General features: G+C 41.5%; 1 protein-coding gene across 4 annotated transcripts; it reads left to right on the forward strand.

Annotated features, from left to right (window-relative positions):
- The first annotated feature begins 498 nt into the window (after nt 1-498).
- Nucleotides 499-27678, forward strand: TPH1 (tryptophan hydroxylase 1). Of its 4 annotated transcripts, none has more exons than XM_051804332.1 (11): nt 499-562; nt 16886-17023; nt 17985-18168; nt 19551-19651; nt 20346-20413; nt 21810-22006; nt 22468-22603; nt 23106-23232; nt 24321-24416; nt 24971-25104; nt 25383-27678. In XM_051804332.1, the coding sequence occupies exons 2-11, from the start codon at nt 16904-16906 to the stop codon at nt 25555-25557; spliced, it is 1338 nt and encodes a 445-aa protein (XP_051660292.1). In that variant the 5' UTR covers nt 499-562; nt 16886-16903; the 3' UTR covers nt 25558-27678. The 4 variants fall into 4 exon arrangements, with proteins under 4 accessions (XP_051660292.1, XP_051660291.1, XP_051660290.1 ...); XM_051804331.1 differs by lacking the exon at nt 499-562 and adding an exon at nt 9225-9379; XM_051804330.1 differs by lacking the exon at nt 499-562 and adding an exon at nt 12562-12647.
- Nucleotides 27679-27756: the final 78 nt, after the last annotated feature.

Here is a 27756-nt window from a genome sequence, read left to right on the forward strand (position 1 = left end):
CTGCTTTGCTCCCCGTCAGCCCCGCAGTGAGCGAAGCCCCTCAGTCAGAGCCGACGAGGTGTGAGCTGAGTGAACCTGACATCACCAGGCTGGTAAAACAAACCAGGTTATTTCCAATAGCTATCAACAGAGGCTTTGCAATGGGAAATACTGCTCCTATTCGTCCTTTTACTTGCCTCCCTGATTCAATTATTTACCTCTTTTTCAAAAAAATGGTTATATAACCCAAGGAGCTGACATCTAAAATTGGTAATGGAACAGGTTTGCTTCTGAGCTGTTACTGTGAAGAAAATGAACAAATGCAGGGAAAATCCACTGGGGTTCCATTTTCTTTCTTTCTCCTGGGTCACTGGGAGTTAGCTGCATGTCTTAACGATGTCTTAGTAAAGTTTGACAGCTGAAATTTATACAGACTACTGCAAAAGAGCATGCTTGAAAAGGTAAGTGGTAGGATGCTGTGAAGAGAAATAAGGCAGAAATACTAGAGAAAGAAAAGAGATGAAGGCATACTGAAAAGAGGACAGGGAAAAACCTGGAAGAATTACAGTAAAGAACATAAATAGTAAGTGTGATGTTGAAGGAGAAAGGTATTAAATATGAGTAACTATGTTAGCATTCTAGATCTGTCCAGGTGGGATGGCTAATGTGCTTCACCTATCAAAGATCTAACATCAATTAAGTTTTCTATTTTCAAAGCTGAATCTCCTTTGCAGTTTTCTTGCTTTTATGGAAATGAGACACCTTTAAGATGAATGTGAGGTCGTAAAAACTACAGGTGGGCAAACTAGTATTGCTGGATTTATTTATTTTTTTTAATTAACCCACCCACTCCCCTTGTGTTTTGCTGGTAGGGTGAGGCTCAGGGAGCCAAATCAGGATGGACGTGAGGCAGTTTCAGGTGTTGCAAATGCTTGCCTGGCACAGATCTTGAACCTGCCAGAGGTGAGGTGTGGAAGCAGAGTCCTGCAGGGTTGATGCTTGTGTTGCACATTGGCGTGGGATGAGCACAGCAGACTGCAGTGTACTCCTGGGCTGATAGGTGGGTAGGTACGAGAGGAAGGGGCCTGCTTGATGCCTGCCTGGAAAACTCAATCCTGCTAGGTCTGTAACAGCTGTTGGCATGAGTAGGAACCTACAATCTTGAATTTGATTTCAGTCTTTCTGCATGAAAACATTTTTTACCCAAAATTAAAAAATCTGTGCGATTAATATACTCTGTTACTACTGGGGTTAATATCCAAGCCTTGATGTAACCTACTTGTACCTCCATGGTAGTTTCTTTGTACATGTGGAGTAGGCACAGTAACCAACTGCATGTTTGTGCCTCTGGTAACTTAAATCCCGTGTCAGCACTTGCCCCATTTATGTCCCTTCATCCAGGTTCCAAGAAAATCTTAGAAAAGCAGATGTGTTGCAATGGTGGCAGTTAATTATTCTGTGCTTCAGGTTATGCAAACTTCATTTTAATTGTGCGATGAGCTTGTATCAATATTATTTTTGTTGTCATGCATATAATTTTTTGTGACGTCTCTGTTTAAAGACGTTGTAACTTTAACAAGCCATCTGTTAACCTTACACAGAAAGGAAATGCTTTTGTCAATTACTCTAATGAAATCAGAAAAATCATTTCCTGGTCTCCAGTTGTAGACCAATCACCCTATCTTCTGTCAATAGGAGGATATTGAACCATACAGGAAAATAGAGGCACAGTTTTATCCTGCTCTGAAATACAGCCACGATGTTGTAGCCAGTGATGTCAGAAGGTTTTATTTTTCATTAAAAAGTCTTTGTAGTGCACAAACTCTTTTATTCAACATCAGAGAGTTTCCTCATTAGTCAGGTGGGAAGGCTGGACAGAGGAACCATGGGAAGACATTTTGAGCTTATGCCAGCCTGACTAGTAAAGATTTTGATCTAGTGACTTAAGAGAATAGAAAAGAAGGAGAAACACTTCACCTTGGGTGGGAATAAACAAAACTGCACAATAACTCCATTTTGTCATTTGTGATGAAGCCATTAGAATTGGCTGAATGGAAGGAAGAGCAGTAGTGGATAGAAAAGTCTGGAATAATAGGAAAGGGAAAAATGAATGGTGAAAGCATGGAAGAGCAAGGGAAGAGCAAGGAAAGAGTCTGTAGATGGAAGACATCTATGAGGAGACAAAAAGAAACACAGGAAGTTGCCTAAGAGTTGACAAATGATGTAAGTCCAAGGAAAGTCCTCAAGGGACCTAAATGTATTGGCGCTGTGCAATGTGAGCTGTCCACGTAGGAAAGTCCCAAGCCCAAAGGAAGGGGAGATTTGTCATTTTCATTCTCCTTCTCTTGGAGAAGTTCTCACGACTCCTAAAAGGTAGTGGGAGATAGATGCACAATATACTGGCATGGGGTTGCTCTGGGGTGGGGCTGGAGTTGTCTGTGGTACAAGGGACAAACCCAGCAGGAGCAGCCAGGTGCAGCCCCAAGAGGCAAACTTCTTGCTGCCTTCCCACTTCTCCAGCCTTTCTGGACACCAGAGCAGATGGGCAGGGACACCATCCAGCAGTGAGTCAGGGTAGCATCTGTGCACGTGTGCTTTTGAGCCCACCCTGCTTGCTTCCCTCTTGACCAGTGCTCTCAGTGATGAACTTGAGGATCAGAACCAGATCTTTTATTGCAGTGTTATCAGTAACTTTCACCAATGGATCTGGAGTCAACCCTCAAGATGGAAGTATTGAAAATAATCACAGTGCTACTCCATAACTGTCATCTTGCATTAGAAGAGCTTTTATACTGCAGTATAAAAGGTAGACTTATTTTTGGTCCACAGTGTAAAGGTTGAGTGTACTTTTTTGGAAGCTGAATGCGACACAGCATGATGTGATTGCCCATTCAGAGTTAAGGAACCACTGTCATGATTTAATTAACCGGTTGTTCTGCTGATCCCTGAGTTTACTTAGACTTGAAAGAAGTAAACATAATTAAATTAAACAAAGGTTTTTCCTTCTCACACATGCTCTGAGCCCTTTTGCTTCTTCCTTGAGATAACAAAAAGCTTATGAATAGCAGCTTCAGTTGTCTTTGTTGTTGTTGTTGACCTGATGCAGAAGGCTGGCAGGAGGAAGATTATGCACAGGTGCAGTATGTGCATGGCATCAGAAGAAGAGGACACATGGGTGTTTGAAATGAGTTTTTTAAAATTTAAATTCCTGTGTTAGATTGGCAAAAGGATAAAAACGTCAAGGGTTTGGTGTTGCCTGTCTCAGGTCAAGATAGTTTTGACAAAAAGGGGTAATGTTCAAGTTGAAACCTTATCAAAGCAGAGGAAAGAGATAAAAGAGTTTTGAATTCAGTTCTGTTTATCCAAAGGCTTTTTGTATGTAACTGCCTTAAGCTGCATAACCCCTCGGTGCCTTGGGATGTGATTCTGCAGCAGATTCAGGTTGTTTTCCACCAGCCTGTGCAGTTGTACTGCTCTGTGTCTGCCTGTTTGGTTTTGAGAGCACAGTCAGAGATTTACAGTGGTTTCTTTGTCTGGCCACAGACAGAGAGCATCATGTAAAAGCACATCCTTGTCCAAATGTAGGTTTTCTGCTTCCTCTTGAATGGAGCTGTGTCTGTTGGCAGCTTGGGCCTGCCCTCTCCTAACACCTCACCTTCATTTCTAGTTCTTCATTTCTAGTGTCTGTGCTGGAGAGGTTTGTGAAGGGAGATGTAATCACATCACAAGACAGTTCCCTTATATTCTACTACATGTGCTGATGTCATGTGTTTGTTGTTCACAAATGACCCAGTAAGGGGCTTTGCAGATGTCATTTACGGTGTGCTATGCCAAATTTACCAGCAAATCTCTGATAACTATTATCATGTAATTTTTCAGGTGAAATTACACCCATCTTTCAGGAAGTTAATTCTAGACTATATTTTTTTTTTCAATTGTTTTTACTAATGGGTAAGAGAAAGTGGGTGAAGAAGCTTAAAAGTGAAAAATACCCAATCTATTTAATCCTCTTTGTCCTCTGGAGCAAGTCTTACATCAATCAAACCGAAGTTGATTAAACACAATTTGTTCTTGACTAAAAACAGATTTAAAAATAAGCAAATCCAGGTAGTTTGTCAGATACTAAAAATTAATTTGACTCATCCAGAATGAATTTTTTTCCCATCTTTTCTTTCTAAAAATTAGTACTCTCTTTTCTCCCTAACTCTTTTTCATTCAGTCCCTAAAAGCATTGTGAATAGATGGCAGGAACAGTGTTACTTCACTAAATATATTGTTGTGAATTGTACCGAGCTCTGCTTCACAAACATATCTTTGACAAATTTTCATTAGCCTGCTCTGATCTACACTTGCTTCCTCTTCTCAGTTGTATGTCTGCTCTCAGTTTACCACCCTAATCTTTTATCCATGATCATGGTTACTGTTTAGCTAATGATTTTAGCCTTAAATATTCTTATAATGTTGTATTTCTCTGAAATAAAATTTTGCACTAAGTGTTCCTAAAAGCAAAGCCCTCTAATCAGGCAGATGAAACTCATTAGTGTTACATTTTAAGGAGCCTTCCTTTGATGCAAACTAATTGATTTTGCCCCAATGCAAAATTGTCCTATCTATAAATGGAGCTAAAATCTAATAAGATAAAAGAAACTCAGAGGGGAAAAAACTCTGTCATGAGAGCAGAGTGAGATGAATAGCTTTTGCCAGTCTTGGAAATGATGATGTGTTTCACAGCTCCGAGGCTGGATATTTCACAATTGCCAGTGTGTTTTAAGTTGCCGCTGTGAATTGATGGGTTTACATTGCTGGTTTTCATCCTTACAGCAGACAGTGACTGTGATCTAATTTATATTGTTCATGCTGGCCAGTGGTCAGTGCTTAGACCAGCCGCTGCCCTCAGTCATCTGTTTCGCTGTATGAACACCGCGATTTCAGTGGATTGGGGGGTGTCTGAAGTCTGTGGACTGATAATGGTCCTCTGAGCTCGTTTCATTTTGAAACTCTGAAAGAACATAAGAGATTTAGAAATGAAAAATCTGGACACATCCTCTGTTTCAGAAAGGCCAAGCATTTACAGCATGGAGGTGAAACAGGCACCAAAAACCTGCTGTAACAGGCAGACCCACAGAATCACAGAATATGCCAAGTTGGAAGGGACTCACATGGATTGTCAAATCCAACTCTTGGCCCTGCACAGGACCATCCCCAAGAGTCACACCATGTGCCCGAGAGTATTGTCCAAACGCTTCTTGAACTCTGTCAGGCTTGTGCTGTGACCACTTCCCTGGGGAGCCTGTTCCAGCACCCAACCATCCTCTGGACGAAGAACCTTTTTCTAATATCCAACCTAAACCTCCCCGACACAACTTCAGGCCATTCCCTAAGGATCTATCACCGGTCACCACAGAGAAGAGATCAGTGCCTGCCCCATCTCTTCCCCTCACGAGGCAGTTCCAGACTCCAATGAGGTCTCCCCTCAGTCTCCTCTTCTCCAGGCTGAACAGACCTAATGTCTTCTGTGATCTTTTGGACCTTAGAGTTAGCTCTTGACTACCCTTGGCCCTGCTGTGTTTAAGATATACAAAGCATATGGAATACAGTCTTTCTGCTTCTTACATTCAACAAGTCTAATGTTGGATAAAATTCCTAAATGAAGATGAATATGGTAGAGGCTTGGTAACTAACGCACACTCAGGGTGAGGCTGTGTTTTCAGGAGTACCTGAAGAGCTCTCAGTCTCTTTCCTGAGTGGATCAAAGTCTGCTGAATCGCTTTCTGAGCTCTGCTTACTCATATCATTAGCAAGTACAAAGCTTTCTCCTTTGTTCGCTCTCCACCTCACTTTGAATACACAATATGCTGCTGTTCTACTAATTAGGCCAACAGGCTGAGGTTAACAAACACTCAGTGACTGCTCTTATCAGCAGGCTTATTTATGCATTTGACTATTTTGCTTTCTGTTTGTCTGTGATGTGAAAGAACTGGATAATTCCTGAAGTTTTAAATAAAAATTATAATGCAGTAGAAATAATGTTACCAGGGTGGTTCCTCCATGAATGGAGTCCACTTGTACTATATGGGATGGAGTAGTATCAGGACCTGGTCAGAAGTAATCCCTAAATGCTATGAGTGGCTGTTTTCAGTGCTGGTGGTTGAGGTTGCCTAAGGCTCTGAGATGCTTTGGAAGGCTCTTTTTGGAAGCTTTGTCTTTCATTCTCAGATTAGGTGTTTTGCACTCTGGTGCCAGAGCCCTCAGCACCAAGCAGCTTCTCAGCCTCCCTCCCCTTGCCAGGGCTCTAGGGTTGATGGCCAGGGTTGGTGTGGTGCAGATGTGTGGCCTCAGCTCACACCACTGTGAGAGCAGCTGTGAGCCCCCCCTTCACCCTGAGCTACACAGCAGGTAAACTGTGCTTGGTCACGGCTCTTGCTGATCCCAGCTTGACGATGTGACTTCCCAGCTCGATCTCAGAACTGCTTGCCACTATGGACTTGTCTGGAGACCTCTTGGCTGAACCTGGGTGCCATCTCCGGGCTGCCCTGCTCCCCTTGCCCGGGTGCAGTGGCACTGCCCACCTGCCCCCAAGAGGGCAGGATTGGGGTGCAAGCCCGAGCAGAGCAGTATTTGTCAGGCTCAGGTAGTACTGATGGAAATGTATTATTTCCTTGTCCTCTCTAGGCTGCACTGCATTTCCAGACAGCATGCAGATCAGTTTGTCCAGCTTTCCACTTGGCTTTCCCCACCCCTGGCTGATGGTTCTGACTGGTCTAAATTCTGTTTACTCTACCAACACAGGGAATCTTTGCTGACTGGTGCAGGACCAGAGCTCTGTTGCTTCCTGCAGGTTTAACTTGAGGTGACTTGGCCAACACTGAGCAGATAAGAAAAAAAAAGAAGGTTGTAATTGGCACTTCTATACCCACAAACTCCAGAGTAATTGGAGCAAAGAGTCCTTTCAGGACTTTGGTTCATAGTCAGACAGTAGTTTTGTTTTAAATGTAGCTGATTGATATTAAGTTTGTGGTATGATATTCAATAGTGAATACAAATTAGAGCCTGGTTTCTCCCTTGTCCCAGCAGCATGTAAACTAAACCTTTGCAAAAAGCTTGCAAAGGTGATGTTAGGAAAAACTACACCTTGTTTGCTCAGACCAGAAAGTAACTCATGTCACTCGTGATTTTATTTAGCTTTTATGAAATGAAAAATATTTCCTGACTCAGATGAAAGGGCTAATATTACTTCTTTAAACAGTCCAAAACAAATATACAAACAGTGACTGGTCTGTTGGCTGTATGTGCTTCAGTAGATTTACACAGCAGCTCTGGCTTTTCAAACTAAGCACGCTTAAAGGCTGTTGATACTACAGCTGGCTGAGTCACACCAAGTGGGTAATTTGCCTCATTGGTTCTTGCACTTTTCATTGCAAAAAGATATTTGTAAATGTTTTAAATCACTGTGGAACCTAAATTTCCCTTTTTCTTTTGTTACATATTAACTGCTTAAGAATGAAATGCTTTATTATTCAACAACTATTCAGTAGCATCAAGAGTTAACTGATTGCCAAACCACCCTCATGGGGATGTGGTTCCCTTCTCAGGGGATGAGTTATCACACTGAGAGTTCTAGACGTTTCTTGGTGATTACTGTGAGTTCAGTGCGTGACACTGTCGTAGCCTCGTGCTGGTGAAATGCTCTGGGAAGCGTTTTTTGGAAGAACTGGGGGTTCACAGAAGGGAGCAAATGGAAGTATTCCCTGTAGAAAGCCAGGGATTTGGGATTTCAGACCCATACATTTCTTAGAAAATTTGAAAAGCTTTGGATTTGAAGCTTTTTAATTCCCAGCATTTAGGTAAATGACCTAAGCCACAATGATAGGTTACCTCCTTGGAATGGGAGAAGTCAAAACTTGGCAGAATGAAGATTAGAAAGTGAATGGGAGCAAATGTTGCTTGGGTGTTCCGACAATAAATGCTTTATAAATATTAAAAATCAGCGGAAGAAAATGAGTCAGATTTTCAGACCAGCAGTTTTTGGGCATCATTATATGAGGGCATCAATAAAATTCAATCAGAACATGAGGAAGATCTGTAAAACCTATATTGGGGAAAAACAGTGTTTCAGAGGGCTGCGTGATGTTCATCTTCACTCTTCCCTGCAACTTCTGTAGTGCTTGCCTAAGTGCTATGAGATTCTTAAAGGCATGACTTGTCTGCAGCAGTTAATTAACAGAAAGGCAGGGGGCTGTGATTAGAATTTTCAGTAATTCTGGAGAAAGTAATTAGAGCAGCCTTGGTATTAAGTTGTATTAAACCAGTTTTGTTCAGGGATTTAACACTTCATACCCTTTTCTGGAAAAGCTTCAAGTGGCCATTTTGCCTCAGGCAAACACTCCTGGTTGGAAAGGCAGATGGCTGGGCCACATGAAGTCCAAGGGATGGCTGAGGAGGTTTATACCCCAGAAGTGATATTGTGAAATTGCCCTACTGGAGATTAGAGCACTTTCTCCTATCACGTGGGGAGAAGGGGTAATTCCCACTGATGACCTCGATGGGATTGAGAAGACTTTAGGGCTGACTGATTCTCTCCTTCAGTCTTGCTGTATTCAGGTAGATAATCTTATCTTTCAGCAGCAGATTAATATCCTTACAGATCATTCCCAATCTGCCCTTCCATGGTTCTTGCTTCAACAGTTGAACAAAATCACCTTCTGACTCTATCTCTCCCCCAGTGGGAGCCCCTGTACTACACTGATTTTTCTTTTTTCCGTCTTTTTTCCCCCCCCCCCACAGACCACCTTCTTCAGAGTGTTGGTGAATATCAGGCTTGTGCTCAGTCTGGAAAGATGTGCCAGGTTAATTGAGTCCCTTCGTGTTTGACCCGTGACCCATGGAGAGCAAACTTTCTCAGAGTAGGAGAAAGAGGAGAGGTAGGGCAGAAGGTTTATGTTGTTGTGTTTCACAGACAGCAAAAAGTGGGTCCCTGTGCTGCATGGCTTTCTAGGGAATGGATGATTTGGAGGTGTGACAGTTTGTTTTTACTACTTTTCAGCCTAAAAATTCCCAGATCATTTTTCTACAAACATGTACCCCCAAGTGTCAGAACCACTGGCTGATGGCAAGCCCTGCTGTCAAGTTCCTGCTTTGAAGAACAAAACAGAAACTCTCCAAAAACTAGAGGAGAAGAGACAGCTGTAAGTTAGCAGCTGAGAAAGAGGAATGAGTTGTGGTGTTCTGGAGTCGCTTGATGTTCCTGGAGCTACTCTAACAAAGGACCCAGAAAATACAGAACTTCAGTCTAACACCACCCTCTCACTTGGATCTAGATGCTGCTGAGAAGAGGAGAATTCATTTAATGAGGAATTATGAAGGAATAATGTAATTGAAAGCTGGTCTCGTAGCCTTCATGGTGAGTGCTGTCACGGTTGCTCTGTGCCAACGTGACAGGTTTTGTGGCAGCCGCACATGGTAAAGCCCTGTCCTGCAAAACCTGTGATCAGCTTGACCCACTTTTGAGCAGGGTCAAACCTGTGTTGGATCCTCAGGTGCTGATTATCTGTCTGGAGGGCTTTGTCTGTACGAGAGGCTATATGTGAGAAATCTCCTGTGGGCTTTAAAGAAAAATTAATCACTGTATCGCTTCATTACTTTTAAGTAATTCTCCTATAAAATCATCCACAGGTTCCCAGGAATTGGAAAGCCTGTGCAGAGAGGAGCAGAGTAGGGTCCAGTGAGCACCCAGTGAAAACAGGCTGTAATCGAGTCTGTTCATGCTTTGTGGTTCTGCCCTTTCAGACTACGGGGGCATGGGCTGTGGTGAACAAGCACTTCTTACTAAACCAGTGAATCAGCTTCAATCTGGTCCCCAAAACTCTAGGCACCCCAGTTGTTTCCTTATGAAACTAATTAATTTCATATTAGGTTAAATTTCCTTGGCCATTACTGACCTGTTCACAGTGTTTCAGCAGCTCTAGGCCAAGCTGCTTGTGGGCTCTGGAGAGTATGAGGAGAGGGATGACCAGTGTCCCAGAAAGTTCCTGCTCAAATTGGAAATGACAGGGCGAGGATGGGAGGCAAGGATGCTCCTGTCTGTTTATCAGACTGGGCCCTCAGAGGTAGGAAGTGCCCTTAACTCTGGCATAGCTGGCAGCTCAGTTTATATCCTCTCCATGGCTCATGTGCTGTGAAGCTCATGTACTTCTGCTGAGCTCAGCTTCACCATTTGTGACTTGATGTGGCCCCTCGGACTGTCCTGTGCCCTTCCCTGTGCTTCGTGTCTTCAGGTACCTGTAGATGGTGACCAAACCACTGCTTCTGCTGTCTCCTGGGGAGAGAGGAAACAAAGCTGCTGCTTAGAAGTGGTTGGGTGGACTGGCTCTTTCTTGAGCATCTTTACAGGTCTGACCTGTAGGGGAGGACATTGGTGTCCCTTAACACTAGAATAACCCATATGTGCACACCAAGAGTAAACTGGCTTTCCCAATGTATCTTTTGAAAGCTTATAGCCCTTGAAGGAAAGATAGATCTGAGTTAAAGTAAAAAAAAGAATTTAAAAAAATTCCTTCATTCACAGTTAAAATGACCTGAACTCAGCTGTCTTCTGATGCCTGAGGAAAATGTGACTGAGAATTGTATTTTGTGTTTTCTTTCACATTTTACCAAGGGTGAGCACAACATCTTGACAGAAAGGAAAGCATGGGAATTTCATCCTGGCTGCTTTGGGGGAAGTAGCCCAGATTTCCAAATAAAAGATGCTTACCTGCAATGGAAAGGCTTCTGGAAGGCTACCTAGTCAGTAATTAAAAAAAAAAATTTATGCAGAATGACGTTAGTTCTTCTTATTGCTGCATTTGAGCTAGGAAAAATTGACAGATTAGTCATATTCTATTATAAATGTCTTACTGTAGCCATGTTTACATATTTATCATTAATATCAGGCTCTCATACACTTAGGATTCTGGGTAAAGATCCTACGAATTGTTTGCTTTTTGAGTCAGCTTGTTTGATTAGGAGATCTGTTCTGTAAGAAGGAAGTGACATGTCTGTTATAAAGTTAAGACATATGAATAAATACTGCATTTTCTTTATGAACGGAAAATTGAAGCATCTCATCACTAAATACTTTCAATTAGCAAACTGGAAAAAATAATGGCTTTTCCAGCTATGTCATCACTTACAGCCGTTCTCTTTCACTCTTGTGCTGGAGTAGAGCCAGCCACCCTTGGTCCTCTTAGAAAGAGGATTGTTTGAAGTTTAATATCTTCTGGGAAGAAGGAAGACAGCGACATCACTGGAGATGCTGGTGCAGGTGTGACTGTGCCTGCCTGAGTTAGGTGTTTGCCCACATATTGGCTTCATCAGTATAATTTATCATGGACATTACACCAGTGTCTAAGAGATCTAGCTGGAATCAAGGTTTCAATATTTTAGGCGCTGAAGAGAAAAATACAGGAGATTTTTCAGACACTTGAATATATTAGGGTAAAACTAATTGCTGCTGATTTTGAGTATTTCTTTGAAAGGTAGGTTTGAAAGCAATGTAAAAAAAAAATATCAATCTCTCCTCCTCCAGACTCTTAAAGCTTCCAAGAGATTATGTTCCTGGGGAACGTTTTGGCTTCTGCTGTGGACCACAAATCCCCTTATCTTAATGTTGCCAAGTCTGACCTGAGAGGAGACAGTGAGGACTGGGATTATTGGAGTTTAAAAACCATGAATTTTTAAAATATAAACATACGTCTAGACGTACGCAGAAAATGAATGACAACATATATGATATGAAAATACATAGTTTCCTGCTAACAGAAATGTAATTATTCTTCCTGTATGCGCAGAATGTTTTGAGAAAAGAAGTAATATGCTGCAATTTATTTTCACAGCAGAAAATGCACTGTTATTTTTAGTGAAGGGGTCAATACATCTACCTGCCATGTTTCCCTTTGAGACTACAACCTGTACTACGTGCTGTCGAGCACTTAGAGGAGTCCCTCACTGCTGATTCCCCATAGCTGAGCTGTCACCTTGGGGCTAACTTTGCTTAGAGCCCCTCTGCTACCGGCCCAGCCCTCACCGCTTCTCATTTCTGATGAAGTTTGCCTTCCCTTTCCCACAGGCAGCATAAAGAACACTTTACAGCGAACAGACAAATGTTTGGAAGTGGCTGTGTGGACACGGTGGAGGAAGACAGATCCCCTCCATCCAAACACTTGCTCCCCTCAACCCCGTGGGGTGCAAGTCGGTGTTAATGCGAACCTCACAGAGTTACCCATAAAAAGTCAGTCTTCTCTGACCCCTATTAAATGACCTTGTACGGGTGACTGAGGAGGTGTAACTCAGGAGGGAAAACGGCTCTTCTTACGCGGGTTATTCCGGGGTGCAGCGATGGTGGGTGCGCGGTGGCTGCATCTGAGCATCGCTGCTCTGCGAACTCTGAACAAACAGCCTCCAGCGGGTGCGATGGAGAGGGTCATCGAGGCCCTTCCCCAGCTGGGACGGGCAGCGCTTCCCCCCGCCTTCCTCCCTCCCTCTCTCCATCCCTCCCCCGGCCAGGGGCGGCTCTCGCCCCTCCATAAAGCCGGCCGGTCCCGGCGCTGCCCTGTGCCCGCCCGGCCATGCACCCCGCGCCCCGCCGCGGAGCATCCCTGGAAGCGGCGCCGAGCCGGGATCCCGCCGGACAGGTGAGGGGAGCGGGATGGGCACAGGGAGGGGAGCGGAACCGGCGCCGGGGACAGCTTTGGGGGGAAAACGCTGCTTCTCTGAAGTCGCGGTTCTCGGAGCGGGGATTTGGGGGAAAGCGCAGCTTCCTGGTCCCGGTTACTTGGAGAGCGGTTAATTGCCCTGGGATGCGGCTCCTCTGGTATCGGTGGGAGCGTTTCATCGCTGGGATTGGGATGGGACTGGTTATGCTGCTTCTGGTCAGAAGTGGGGGGGAAAAAAGTAGTAAGACACAAATGCGGGCGCATGAAATTAAGGTAGAATAAAAGTAACTTTTGGTGCATCGTTGCTTAGGAGACACAGGGTGTGATATAGCCCAGAAAAACTCACTCCTAGGTTATTTCCCGTTACAGTGGGAATATGCTCAATGTGTCAGAGAAGATCAGATAAAATCAGAGCTTATGTGCTGGCTGCAGTTACTGATAAAGTCTGTAAAATTCCTTGTGAAAACAAGAATGCTGTAATGGAGAAAAGTTTCACAAAAATGTTGGTTTGCTGTAGCCCTCGGATGTTTGGAAGCCAAATAAGGTGTTCAGCACAGCTTTTGGTTTGGTGACTGAGAACTAAATCTAAAGAAGACCTTTGGTGTGGCTGGAAAATGTACATGTAAAGTGACATCTAGTCGTGGTCACTTGTAATATCATGTCTTCACCCTTCCCTACTAAGAAGTGTGTCAAAAGGACAGCGACAAAGTAAGCAGCTACTTAGAGGGAGGAGGTTATAAAATGTCCATTGAGACTTTTTATCAAGCATGATTAATGTCAATCCGTATCAAATATTTTTTTAAAAATATTTTTTTGTCTTCAATGTATGGCTCTAAAATGTAATTTCCTTTAGATGAATATGTTTGGATAATTTTAAATCCTGGTCATCCATTAGTATAATGAATTAAATCACAAAACATGCACCCTCAAATATCTATCTCACACAGAATATTCTTTGGGGAGGAGGAGAAAGGAAAGGTAATTGCTATGAGCTCCAAAAGAATAATCTTTAACCTCCCAACACCTAGTTATTGATCTAAATAAAGGCTTTAGGCTTCTGTTTGCATATTTTCATCAAGACAGAGTCAGGTTGATGGAAAATCAGTTCATGATTTACATCACTCATAAAAAACATCAATGCAATATTAATTCCCCCTCACCCTCCAAAAGGCTTGAATGTGTTACCGTGCAAAGGAAAAGTGTCTGATTTTATTACAGTTTAGTTACTGATACAGAATAAAAAATGAATGTGAAGGTGCAGCCATTGGAGGAGAGGAATTGTTTTGCATTACCATTTTCTCTTGTTGCCTTGCACCCAAATGGTTGCTGCATTAATGCAGACTTGTCTACAGTCCAGATTCTGATTGAAAGTGAAAGATCAGCATTAGTGTAGGGTTAAAGATGTAATTGGTGTGCGTTTGGCATTGTAGGCATCTGAATTTCTCTTCTGCAACTTCTTCTAATTTACAAGTTAGAAGTCATTTCTAGAACTTAATATAAGAACATACTGCATTTTGTTGTATTTTCTTCATCAGTCTCTTAAACCTATAACTTTATAAATGTTGTCACCTGATTCTAGTGTTGCCGGTGTATTTTGGTTCTGAAAAAAATCTCCGGAGCAGTTAATTAGGGGTGAGATAAGAAAGGGTTTATTTGCCAAGGCAATAGGTGATATAGACGCGCGCACCGGCCGTGCCCGAGAGGTTACATTTTATAGCATTATCCATCCAATCCCAGATGTGTCCACCCTTTGGCCCTTCCTCTGGACCGCCCCGGGCCCTCCCCCTGAGAATTGGGTCTGGGGTCTTTTTGGGACCACCTACTTCATCATCTTCAGCTTCATCAGAGTACAAAGGGTATATTGTCACCTAGTTTTTGACCGTACTCTGTGGTTTAGGCCCTGATACGCTGTTCTCCAAACAGTCTGGGCCTTTACCTTGACAAAAGACTAAACACTGCTACTGGATTCAGGGGTAGGTTGATATAGAAGGCATAGAATGGGGTAAAAGGGTTAGGGAATGTATAAACAAGGGAAAGGAACAAGGGACAGAGGGGTTTCTGCTTTTAAAACCTACCTATAAAATTTACAAGTCTTATAACTATTAGAAAAATAAAAAACCATTAGGGGCTTAAGGTATCACTAGACACAGTTAGTTGCAGCAGCGAAATACAAAATAAGAACTCTTTGATGCCTGTATTCTGTTCTAGCTGTGCACCTTATAATATTGCATGTAACTGTGCCAAATCTCATAAGGTGATCTGGTCTTCAGTCATGATCCTGAATATGGAATGAAGCCAACATGCTGCATATTAGTCATATATATAAAGCAGCCCATCAGTTATTGCCTTCAAAGACCACTATCTAATTCTATTTGTAGTGGAGACTTCTTTGCATCCAGTTTCTTCTACAGCAGTACAATCTGAATAGGATTTGGCTCACACAAATGGCCGTCTTTGCACTTGAGAAAACAGCCAATAGCCTATATGGAATTGTGGAGTCAGTAGATATTCCTTTTCTACCTGAAGTACCTTTGCTCAGTGCCTCTTCCTGGCTCTTGTGATCATGATCTGGACACTGAAGCAAACTCTGAACCTGCAAGCTGCTCAGCTGAACCTGGACTGGGCCCTGTCACACACTTTCAGCAGAGAATTTGATGTCTGGACTCCAGCTGATGGAGATTGGTGACTTTTCTGAATCAGAAACAGTGTGAAGGTCTGACACTGTTGTTCAGGCTTGTCATATAGTGAAAACTCATTAGAGATGGGGACCTATATATCAGAAAATATCAGAAATCTACATATTTTCATTAGCATCAGCGGGCTTGGACCTCTTCTATGGGATACCACCTTGCCACCCTAAAATGCTCACATACAGTAACCCTCTTGAAACTTTTCTTAGAGCATGATCAAATACCTGCCTCATTGTAAACCACTCAATTTAAGACGAAACTAATTTCATTATTTTGTGAGGCAAATTGCCTTCTTCATCTGAAAAGTAAATCAGAACATTTTGATAGAAGAAAGGTAAAATAGGGGGTTTTTATTTTTAAACCACTCAGTTACAGATAGAAACAATTAGCTGTTCAGTATTATCAATTTTAAAGAGGTTTAAAGTTGGAGAGACTGTAGAAGGGAGTCAGTGGAACTGGTGTGTTTTGATTGCATTTTTGGTTTGCTCTTTCCATTTCTGAAAATGTCTCCAGATAGTCATATCTTTAAAAGCTGTGTCAGATCAAAAAATAATTCCAAATAGCAATAGAGTGCCTTCATTTTTCCTTTTCTGTCTTGCTGACTAATTCAGAAACCTCACCTTTTTTCTTTCTACTTTTGCAAGGTTTGAAGACACGTGAGACACGGCCTCTTCTTCTAAGCCTTATATTTTTTCTTAACTTTGCATTTTCCACATTCTTAACTGTTTCAATATTATCTCTGTTTATGGCCTGGCTACCTGTAGCTAAGGTCTTTGATATCAACACAGCCAGGAGTGTGATCACTAGTAAGGTACAAAATCACACAGTCCGATAGTGTTTGAAGTCTGAATTTTTACTGTGTGATTTGGGTGATTATGCCAAGGGTTTGACATAAGAACTGGGGAACCTGGCAGATGGAGTAGCTTGGCTGGGGCTGATCAGAGTGGGATTGTCTCTCTAGTCAACAGGTTCTGGTCAGCATAACATTTTAACTCCTTATATTTGTCTCCTTGCTCAATGGAGACAGTACTTTACAGTTATGTAATGAGAGAAAGGCAAATGATTTTTCAGTTCTGGTCTACTGAATCCTGTTCCATCTTTTCCTATTTACATCCAGTGGGATGTGGATTATTCTCTTTACTAACATTTGTTGAGCTTGCTAATGAAGTGTTTTGTTCAACATACTATTTCTGCTGACACCTTATAGTTCCCCTTCCTCATGGTAACAATGCTAGTTATAAACTACACATTGAAAACATTTTCTGCATCCTTGGGAATGACTAAAGATGTCTATAAAACCATTCAACTAAAAAAAAAAGATATCTTGGTATTTCGTTCTCAGATCTCACAGATTCCAAGTGTCCCTTAACCTTAAGCCTGTTATTGTGTAATGATTTAGTTCATAATTTTCCTTTTGTGGTTGACCAGTCAAAGCACAGCATTACCCCAAGACAAACTGAAATGTAAAAGTTCACACTTTTTGCACTACTTCCTGCTCAAAAAACCTTTTTATTTGTCTGAATTTAGTTAAATAAGTCAACTTACATGATGATTGAAGATAATAAAGAGAATGAAGGCAATGCATCTGAGAGAGGAAGGACAGCCATCATTTTTTCCTTGAAGAATGAAGTCGGAGGACTTGTAAAAGCATTAAAACTCTTTCAGGTACATTATAATCATATTGCTACAGCTGCTCTGTATTTTGAAATTGTAAGGATATTTTTGGAACACACTAGAATTAATTACATCCATTTGTTAAGAATATGATTCTTCACCTGGCTCCCACTTTGCACGCAAAATTACCCAGAAAGGCAAATTTATTCCTCAGAAATTAGATGATGGTTGGCTAAAAATGTTCACAAAAATTCTCATCTGCACGGACTAAATACTGAGGGAGGTTTGTCTTTTCCCCTTATGAAAAGAGGATTGGGACTAGTTTTTGCAGAGTATAAGAGGTGGGTCTGAAGCTCCTGCTGATGGCAGGTAGATATTTGGGGTGCTGTGCTGAGTCCAGTGCCCTTGTCACCCTGTGTGTCCAGACTCTGGGTGGCAGAGGAACTGCAATTGCACAGCTGCTGGGCAGGTATTGTGTAAGGAATATATGCAGCAGTGCCACTGTGCTCTGTCATGTGGCTCTGCATGTCTTAGCCTGGGGTTTTCTCAATGATCCTAATATAAAAAACAGGATTAAATAATTTTTCAAATAAAGAAGAAGTGAAATTTATGCCCTGAAAACTACTACTTTTAAAATTTCTTGCTTGGTTGTTAAATAATTATATGGTGAATTGATCAGTATTTTGGTGAACCTCCCCAGACCCAGTTGCTAATCAGCTTCCTATGGGAAGGATGAAAGAAAAAGGTCTGTGAATTTAAACTTCCTGACTGTTTCTGTGTGCTTCCTGCATGTAAATAAAACTGAAAGAACACAAGTTCTCTTTCGTTTTCTTCTGAATGGAAAATCAAAAAATTTCCCCCCCTCCAAAAAGCAAATTGCTATCAAGAGATCCAGTTAACTAAAATAGCTTCATAAAGATAGTAAATTGTCCATGGTAGTAAAACATTAGTTTGAAAAACAAATTTTAGGTTTTGGTCTACCTGTTTGAAAACATTACTTCTTACAAAACAGGAGAAGCATGTAAATCTGGTACACATTGAGTCACGGAAGTCCAAGAGACGAAATTCTGAGTTTGAGATCTTTGTGGACTGTGACAGTAACAGGGAACAACTGAACGAGATCTTCCAGCTCCTGAAATCCCACGTCAACATTGTCTCTGTGAGCCCAGCGGAGCATTTCAATGTCCACGAATATGGTAAGTACAAAAGGCATTTCTGAGGAAAATGCCCTTCTGACTGTGTTGGTTTGAAATCTTTTTACGGTGTCCACATCTGCATTTGTGTAGTGTCTTCAGTCACCAGTTACCAGGTGCGTGCTTCTGTGTTGAGACTGAGTGTAGTCTGGTTGACATGAGCAGGGCTGTGCTGGCTGGTGCCACCTGGCAGTACAGGCTGCTTCAAGCTGCTGCCAGTTGTGTATCTGCTGTCTGTGCTCCTGTCCCTCAGCAGCACAGCCCAGCTGGCACCAGTGAGAGTTCTGCATCCATGCAGGTCACCGGAGGCTGGCCTGTAGGCAAAGCCTGAATGCAGGGCTTGAGAACACCATCATGATGGAGGTGTAACACTGGCATATCCCAGTTCAGTTCAGACATTGGAGAGAGTGCAAGATGGATTCTGCAATGTCCTCATGTAGTTCTTGATTTCCTTATTTTTTAACCACTTTTCAATGTAACTGATCCCTTATAATAGTGGGAAAGAGGTGCCTTTTAACCTTAGGATGCTTCACATCCTGTTTACCTTTACTTCTAGCTAAAGAGATGCCCTAAGTTCAGGGTAGTAGGAAGCTGGTCCCATGTATTTCTCAGCCATTGTGCTTGTGAAGGACAGATCTGGTGCTCTTGGATAAAACAGCTTACTTTAGCTCTAAGTAAAGTGAAATTCAATCCAAACAGTGCCCTGACCTTTCTAAGTAAACTGAAGAGCATTGAGGCAGAAAAACAGTGTATTAACTGCTCTGCCAAGAGCTTGGTGAAGAACCCTCTTAGGCTAAAAATAACCCCAAAGTAGTTGGTAGCAAGACTGTAATGATGCCCCTCTCTAAGGTTGCAGGGCCTCCTATTCCTTTTCCCCCACAAACTCCTCAAAAGGCAAAGCTGGATGCATCTGAGGTACATAACCATAGAGAAACATCTATTTCCTGTGGTCAGTAAAGCAGGATGGGAGAACTCTAACCTGCTCCCATTCTGCCCAGGGACCACAGGCAAATCACTTCTGTACTCCTTTGTACACTTCGTGCACTACAAGATTCCCAGCAGTGCACACAAGGAGACCTTGTCTCTTTGGGAGCCTCTGGATCTACTCTAACAACACTTAAGGGCCAGAGAAAACCCATGTTAACTGTTTCCTTCCCAGAGGCTTTGGAGCTGGCTGTGCTCTGTAGGCAGACTGTGGCAGTGACCGAGGAGGAAGTGTGAGCTGTAGGCTGGTGCCAGATAGGCAGAGGAGTCTCTTGTCTTATTCATGCCCTTTTAATTTATAGATTTAGCTGTAACCGCCATAGCCATTCTTGAAAGCAGCGTTTCCTCCCTCAGCATGCTCGGTGTTATTAATAACCTTGTGGATTCCATGTGTTCCCCAGACATGGAGAATGTTCCCTGGTTTCCAAAGAAGATCTCAGATTTGGATAAGTGTGCGAACCGAGTGCTGATGTATGGGTCCGAATTGGATGCTGACCATCCAGTAAGTACTTTTTCCTCCCTACACCCATTCTGTAGTGAAAAAATACTTTGTGGAGCTGACTTTAAAAAATTGCAGCTTTTCTTCCTCCCTCTCCTCTCCCCCAATGGTGCCTCTGTGGGTCTGAGCACCTTCTCTTGGGGATTTCATGTCTCTTTCTTAATTCAGGCAAGATTGAATTCAACTCCTGTGCCTTTCTGCAAGCTTACTTGTGTGAGAACTCCAGGTCTGGGCCCTGAATGGTTGCATACAAATTAAAAAAGAAAAAACAAAACAAAACAAAACAAAAAACAAACAACAAAAAAAAGAACGCAGGCTTTGTTCCTCCTCCTTCTTTCTTCCTTACTGGAGCAACCAAATTACTATTTGGGCAGTGCAAATGAGCAATTTGTTCTGTAATTTAGAATAATCCAGCAAGTTACAAAGTTTGTATAAATACTGATATGATTAAAATTAATCCTTGTCTACTGAATATATAGTTGTATACATAAAACAGCTCGTTCTTACTTTGGAGTATTTGCTTACTTCCTGATTATTGAACATTTCAGACTATAGCTATGAGGTTCCTGTCCTCTCATTCTTACACAGCATAGTTTTGTATTTCCCAACTGAAGTGTCATGCGTCTTGTTTTAAATTAATTTATTTATTACAGGTTAGAAACTTATTTAACTTTGTTGTCTTCCTTTCCCCTACCAGGGTTTCAAAGACAATGTCTATCGCAAGAGGCGAAAGTATTTTGCAGACCTGGCTATGAACTACAAACAGTAAGCTTGAATTCTTCCAGAGTAAGACTTCTGGGTGCTTTGAAATAATAGCAGAGTGGACTGTGAGGATCTCACCTTCCCTGGGCTTGGATCAGGCTGAGATATGCTTGGCTCAGGAGTCAGAGCCAAGGGGGTAAAATTAAGGGAGATATAAGAGAAGATTAACAGGTAGATCTAGCTTATTTTGCAGCTCTGGTCAGTCTGCTTGGCCATTATGGCATCTGCAGTAGTGCTGGTCCTCAGATGGGCAGCAATGCCAGTGTGGTGCATTTGGACTCTGCAGTTCTTCCCCACTTCCCTGGAAATGGGTGCAGCAACGAAGGAAGAAAGACAATGCACATTGCTCAGCTGCCTGTGCCAGGACTTACTGGCCATCTGGGCAGATGAGTCTTCTTTGCAAAGGAGAGGGAAGGGAGGCAAACCCCAGTATAGCCCATTGACCACAGAGTGTAAACTCTCTGGGCAAATGCTAATACTTGAATTTTCTTTCCGGGTTCAAACTAATGCATGTGATGTGTAGATAAGAAGATTTCTGTGAAAAGAAATTCGAAGCACTTCTGTCTTTAGAGATGCTGCTTGGGGGAGGAGCTCTTAAAGCAGTAAGAGTTTCACAACTCAGTGCTGTGAATTCTTTCTAAATGCGATTTTTCATGTTGATGTTGCCTGACCGAATTTAGGTGTCAAGTTCCTCAATTGAAAATGACCAAGAAAGCAACTGTTACTACAGCACAGAGCTGATTACTGTTAATGTGTTGTTGACAGAGATTCCCTTGGGAAAAAAATTGCCATGCTGGTTACCTGACTGGCAGTGGAAGCTCAGTGTAACACTACCATTGCTGTAATCCATTTTAATCAAGCTCCTGAGGACTAAATAGGAGAGACAGACTACAATTAATATGTTCAGACAGGTGCTTGCCTCTTCTGCATAGAAGTGTGATTTTTACCAGATGTATCTGCTTTGTGCTGCTAATTTAGGGAATTCTCTTTTCCTAAAACAAATCAAAAGGGTAATGGAAAGTAATTGTAGACATGGAAGTTCAACTGGGAAAAGGATGCGTTCTCAGATCCTGAAGCTGTAAAGAGGTTATGCAAGTATTTTTAATCTTACTCTCAGAATTGAACACCTAAGAAACTGTTTACGGAACCAAAGCTTTCAGGCTCTGGTGACGTCAATGCAAAGATTCCTGACAATTGGTTTAGGTGGAAAAAAGAGCAAACCCTTAGACTAAAAGCTCTCCAGGGCATAGACCAGATCTCACTGTGCATTTGACAGTGTCTAATGCACCCTGGCCAGGTGTCACAGCCATATGGATGTTAAACAGCAATAGTAGGTAAATGAGTCACCTGTTATTAAGCATTTACTGAGGAACATCCTTTCTTCCTCCTCTCCTTGTAGTGGTGAACCAATTCCGAAGATTGAATTCACTGAGGAGGAGATCAAGACTTGGGGGACTGTGTACCGAGAGCTCAACAACCTTTACCCAACTCATGCCTGCAGAGAGTACCTTAAAAACTTACCCTTGCTCACCAAATACTGTGGCTACAGGGAAGACAATATCCCCCAGCTGGAAGATGTGTCCCGCTTCCTGAAAGGTAATGTGCTAATTTTCTTACATGAAAAGACTAAGGCCCACACTATTTTGTTGGCACAAGGGAACATTCTTGGTCACTTTTGCTTGTATTTGTTCTGGTCCTTTAAGAAGCCTTTTGGCCATCTGTGTTTTAAAGTATTGTGTCTTGAACATATAAAAACAGTGACATTTGAGGGACAATGATACCTTGGGCTTGGCTAAAGAGATATGTAGCTGTAATGTTGACTCTAGGCATGGAATCACAGGAAATCCACTGACACAGAGATAGGGACATTTTTAATAAATGTTGGTCATTCTCAGGTTTAGGCCTAATTTTTCTAATTAGGCTAAAATCTGTCTGATTTTCCCACATGCTCTTGAGGCAAGGTAGTGCTGTGGTTTTCACCCCAGTTGCAGCAGGAAAGCTGTCAACGTTGTGCATTCTACACAAAACTAATGTACAGTTTCTCTGTTCATTTTCAGAGCGTACAGGTTTCACCATTCGCCCTGTTGCTGGATATCTGTCTCCCAGAGACTTCTTGGCAGGATTAGCATTCAGAGTTTTTCACTGCACTCAATATGTTAGACACAGCTCGGACCCTCTCTATACACCAGAGCCGTGAGTCATTTAATCTTGTGGTAGAATTTGAGAGAGAGAAAGTTTTGATTCTTGCTGTTCAGAGCCAAGCTACTTAAAAGCTGTTCAAGAACGCCATCATAAAACTTACTTTTAAGGTGCTGAAGACTCAGCCTTCACTGAATATAATGGAGTTTTAGCATGCTGAAGTCCTACCTTTATAAGTACAGGATTTTCAAAAGTACAACATGTTACTGGAGATCTCTTACTGATGTCACTGTGTGCAGTTAGTTTAATATTCAGTTGCCTCATAAATGTGGAGTTCAGATCTTAATTTTAGACAACTTCATTTGAAAATATGCATTTAGGTATTTATGGAGAGTTGGTATGACCTGCCCAGTTGCTTTCAGATAAGTGAGTGACATTTTTCTGTCTTTTGGATATTAAAGCTTAATGCAAGACATTGTATCTGTTCAGGGGGGCTGCTTTTTCACTTTGCCACAAAGACAAATAATGAGATTTCTTGTTTTGTTTCTTTTTCCAGTGATACCTGCCATGAGCTCCTAGGCCATGTCCCTCTTTTGGCTGAACCCAGTTTTGCTCAGTTCTCCCAGGAAATTGGTCTTGCATCACTTGGGGCCTCAGATGAGGCTGTCCAAAAACTGGCAACAGTGAGTGCTTGAGTGCCCAGTGATTCTATCAAAAGCTTTGTGCTCTACTAGGTTGATCCCACTCCATCGAATAAATTTTGGGCTTCATGTTAACATTAGCCAGAACAGCTGTAAGATATATGTGTTTCACTGGTCCCTGGTTTTGGGGCATACAAAAATTTTCCATGCTAGGAAAAAAATACACTTTAAAGTTGAGATGACTGGTATTTTTCTTCACTTGACTGTCAAGTAACGGCTCAGCTTCTGCTGGTAGGTCGCTTTTTCCAGACTGAAATTCTCTGATCTATTTCTTCCAAACAAAACTTTTCTTACTAACGGGAACATGATTCAAGGATTTTAAAAGTAATCTATTTCTTTAATGTGTAGAAGGAATTGAAATGATATTCAATGTGGTGAGTGCTAGCATTAGGTAGTCTTCAGCCAAGAAAGTAAAATAATATAAATTAATCTAATTTTCTGGACATCCATTTCTGGCAAAAATATTTTGAGATTAAAATTAAATTTAGATGAAAAATAATTGATGCCAGTTATGAAAGAATTGGTTTAGTAACTTTTTTTCCCCACCTTGTGTAGTTAGTGGTAAAATTTCTACTACCTTCAGTGGGAGCAGAATTAAGCCATCTAAGAAAATAATGTTTCTTCCTGTATACCTGCAGAAATCCTGAAATCCACCAAACTGAAAATCTTCAATTTTACAGGACACTAAGCAAATGAGAAACAAACTGTAGTGGGCTGTTTTCACTCACTCAGACGCCCTCTCCATCCAGTTTCTTTTAAGCTGAGGCTGTCATTTCACATCAATATTTCTCGAAACAGATTTACATCTCACTGTTCCCACTAACATTAGCAGCTTCTAGCCTCGATGGGTGATCTATAACATCCACCTTTCCCATGAGAATCATGTAATCTTGTGGTTCTTTACCCCCTTTCATTCTGGATTCCCTCTTTAAATATCTGAGGACAACTGAGGGATGACTGTCTGATGTTTACCACTATTTGATGCTACCTGCAAATAGAAATGCTCACATCTACTTCACCACAGCATCTTTGATGAAGGCTGAATTATTTTACTTTCTTCTTTGTTTCAGTGCTACTTCTTCACTGTAGAGTTTGGCCTGTGCAAGCAAGAGGGACAACTACGAGTTTATGGGGCTGGCTTGCTCTCTTCGATTAGTGAGCTCAAGGTAAGAATGTCTGCTGCTTATTTAACTCTTTTCTTTGTACCTGGTTATTATTGCCACTATTTTGCCCTGCTTTTTATAAAGTATAATTCTAAAAATCTTTCTTTTGAAAACTCTTAAATACCTACCAGGCTTTAAGAAAATTCACTGTGGCAATAATTATGGGCAGTGGTTGCTGCTTTTGGATATATGCTGAGCAGATCCCCTGTCTTTTGCAGGAAGCAGTAGATGACTGGCATTTCTTAACATTTGGGTCCAAGCATCTTCTTTTAGATTAAAGCTCTGTTGGCTTAACCAAATTCAGAAAATATTGCTCTTGTTTACACATGAGCCTCATGTCTGTGGAATCCCATTTTTGACACAGACTGGCAGAATATGACCATTCAGAGTAATTCAGTCTGTTAAGCTTTAAATGCTGTTTATCTGCAGATAAAAATTTTAAGATGCAATGCACTAAATATCGTCTCAATCTTTTTTATTCATTTTACTACGTGTCATGTTCCTCATGGATTCTTTGGATGGTGATGCTCCTCTGACCCATGATAACACACCACCAGCACTCGCTCTCTGACAGTGCCAAGGTCAAGCCTTTTGATCCAAAGGTCACCTGCAAGCAAGAATGTCTCATTACAACTTTCCAGGAGGTTTACTTTGTTTCTGAGAGTTTTGAAGAAGCAAAGGAAAAGATGAGGTACGAATTTTCCCCTCCTCTTTTATAGACGCAGATTTCACTTTGTACATCTCTCCGTAGCAGCTTCAAATCCTTTTATTCTTATCACAGTTTAGTAATTATTTTTTTATGGGATTGAAAAGTCAAGATTGGTATTTACTTTATCTTCCATGTGGTGGGTGGGAGAGATGAAGAACTATTTTTAAGTAGTTTTGAAAAGTGGTTATTTATACTGGCTGCACACAGAGGATGCACTGGTGGTTTTTGGCTGTGTTTTTTTTTTTTTTTCACTTCTATAGAGAGTTTGCGAAAACCATCAAGCGTCCATTTGGTGTGAAGTACAATCCATATACACAGAGTGTGCAGATCCTGAAAGACACGAAAAGCATTGCCAGCGTGGTGAATGAGCTACGGCATGAGCTGGACATTGTCAGCGATGCCCTCAGCAAGATGGGCAAGCAGCTGGAAGTTTAACACCCTGTCAGCAGTGTGGTGCAATCCAATTCTTTTCTTTTCCTTACTGATTTCTTTCATAGGCTTATAATGTGTTGTAGGCTGAACTCATTCCTTTACAAATGGAAGAGTGAATGGCTCATAAGAATAATGTCATCTTGTTTCTCTCTGTAAAATCCCTTACATAATGTATTTCTCTATCCCCCTTAGATAAAAAAGGTCCAGAGCTGCCTTTTAGAAGCTGATAGGGGAGTAGAGAAAGTGCTAGAATGGAGAAGAAGTGTGGTCTTTGGATCAGGGCTGGGATCAAATGCCCCAGAAAGTGGCTTATGAGGCAATAATGGAATGATTCACCATTTCTGCCCATTACTGACTCCAGTAGTCTTTGCTACTGATTTTACAGCATTGAAGACTTGATAATGTAGAAGCTGTGATAATCAGTGCTTCTAAGTCTGTACTACTAAGTTTAAAACTTGAATGATTACAATGCACACATCAGGACACAAATAGCTGGAGGTTCAACATGATAAAATGGAGGGAGGGGTCAAATCTTTCAGAGGGATTATTCTTGTCCACAAAGAATTGCAAATGTGCTGTCTGGCATGCTTCTAGTATAAGGCAGAGATACAGCTGTTGCATGCATCCTAATTTTAAGAGATGTGCTATTGCCTAAGAGTCAGGATTTGTATTGCTGTCCTTGATATTCCACGTGAGGGAAGACCTTTCCTTACAGAGATACCATTTGCCTTTTTCCTCATTGAAATAATTTAGCAAAAGTATAGCAAGACATCAAGTGTACTGCCTTAGCAGAAAGCCTAGAACTATTTCCAAAGTACAATTTAATATTCAAAAGTTTAAAATAATAGCCAAAGTTCATAGTTTAGTGTGGTTTTTATAAAAATAAATATCCTGTTGATGATTGCTCAGTCACTTTATTGACCAGTTGCACAAAGATACGTTTAGCTTCCTCTTTACTTGGCTTGAACACCTTCACTCCCTATCAATCGATAACTGAAAGGCCCAAGCATTTAATAGGAATTCTGTGGTCATGAAGGCAATAAACTACCTTGTACTGTAAGGTATATCTAACTCCAAGGAGCACTTTGCAAGTGGTGGGAAGCAGTGTCCTGATGAATTGCCTGTATTTCACAGTAGCCAACTTGCCTGATTTCAGGGCCCCATAGTTTCAAGCATCCTGCCCAGTTGTGCAAAGCTGTGCTGGCTGCTGCTTCTGCAAGCTCTGCTGATGAAATGGACAGGAGGTGACAGGTTTGAATGGGGATCTCTGATGTGCAGGGTGTATTTAATAGCACTGTCAGCACTGGTTTTTCATAGGTAGAGCTTATCAGGAAATCCAGAAAGTACGGTGGAAGAATGAACTGAAATCTTAAATACACTGGAGATGGTTGTTCAGGATTTTGAGAACTTTAAAGGACTTTTGTGAACCTCTGTGCTTGAAAAGCAGCTTCAGTTTCATATGCTTTCATAGGCCACATGTGCTCCAAAAGCAATTGCTGGCCCAACCTTTCCAAGTAGATTCACAGTTTAAATTAAGTCTAGATCACTTTTTTTCTGTGGCTATTAACCCACTATAACTTTTTTTTTAAATAACATTTAAGATGTAGAATTATGGTCTACAATATTTATGGCCTACATTGCACTTCATCTAAAAATAGATTTTAGAAATTCTGTCTTTCTAAAAAAGAAACCTTTTAAGTGAGTAGTGACGGAGGATCTATTTTGCCTGCTTCTGTGATAATACTTAATATTCAAGTGCAGTTTTAACAACACTGGGATTATTACGTTGTGGAAATATACATAGGTCTGTGTTACTTCAAACCTTGTCTGAACTATGTATACATTTCAATTAGGAATCCTTATACTTGTTAAATTAGCACCTACTTTCAAATACTCTGTAAAAACAGCAGTTGTATCTTTTATTTGCACTTGTGTAGAGAAAAAAAAGCCTGCTAACAATAATACAGAGAAGATGCATTTCTATGGCATTAACCACGTGTATGTTTGGCTTCACCCATCCAAACCTCATGGCTATATAGCACAGTAATAATTTAAACATTTTAAACTGTTGTGGAGGCTTTAAATGTGAACGAAATAAATGACTTGCTGGTAATTATCAGAGGTAAAGCGACTTTTATTCCAGCGCTGTAGCAATAAACACAACGCGTTCGCTCGTGGCTCGGGGTTTATGCCTTTTAATGG

Source organism: Manacus candei, unplaced genomic scaffold (assembly GCF_025592945.1).
Source record: "Manacus candei isolate 608988 ecotype Guabito, Panama unplaced genomic scaffold, ASM2559294v1 h1tg000060l, whole genome shotgun sequence".
Taxonomy (NCBI): Eukaryota; Metazoa; Chordata; class Aves; order Passeriformes; family Pipridae; genus Manacus; species Manacus candei.

What these genes read in the sequence shown, in the direction of transcription:
- TPH1 (XM_051804330.1), top strand. Translation starts at nt 12,582, where the DNA reads ATGCACCCCGCGCCCCGCCGCGGAGCATCCCTGGAAGCGGCGCCGAGC. An exon ending in AATTGGATGCTGACCATCCA is followed by an intron (nt 19,652 to 20,345) that starts GTAAGTACTTTT and finishes TTCCCCTACCAG; the next exon opens with GGTTTCAAAGACAATGTCTA. An exon ending in CTGGCTATGAACTACAAACA is followed by an intron (nt 20,414 to 21,809) that starts GTAAGCTTGAAT and finishes CTCTCCTTGTAG; the next exon opens with TGGTGAACCAATTCCGAAGA.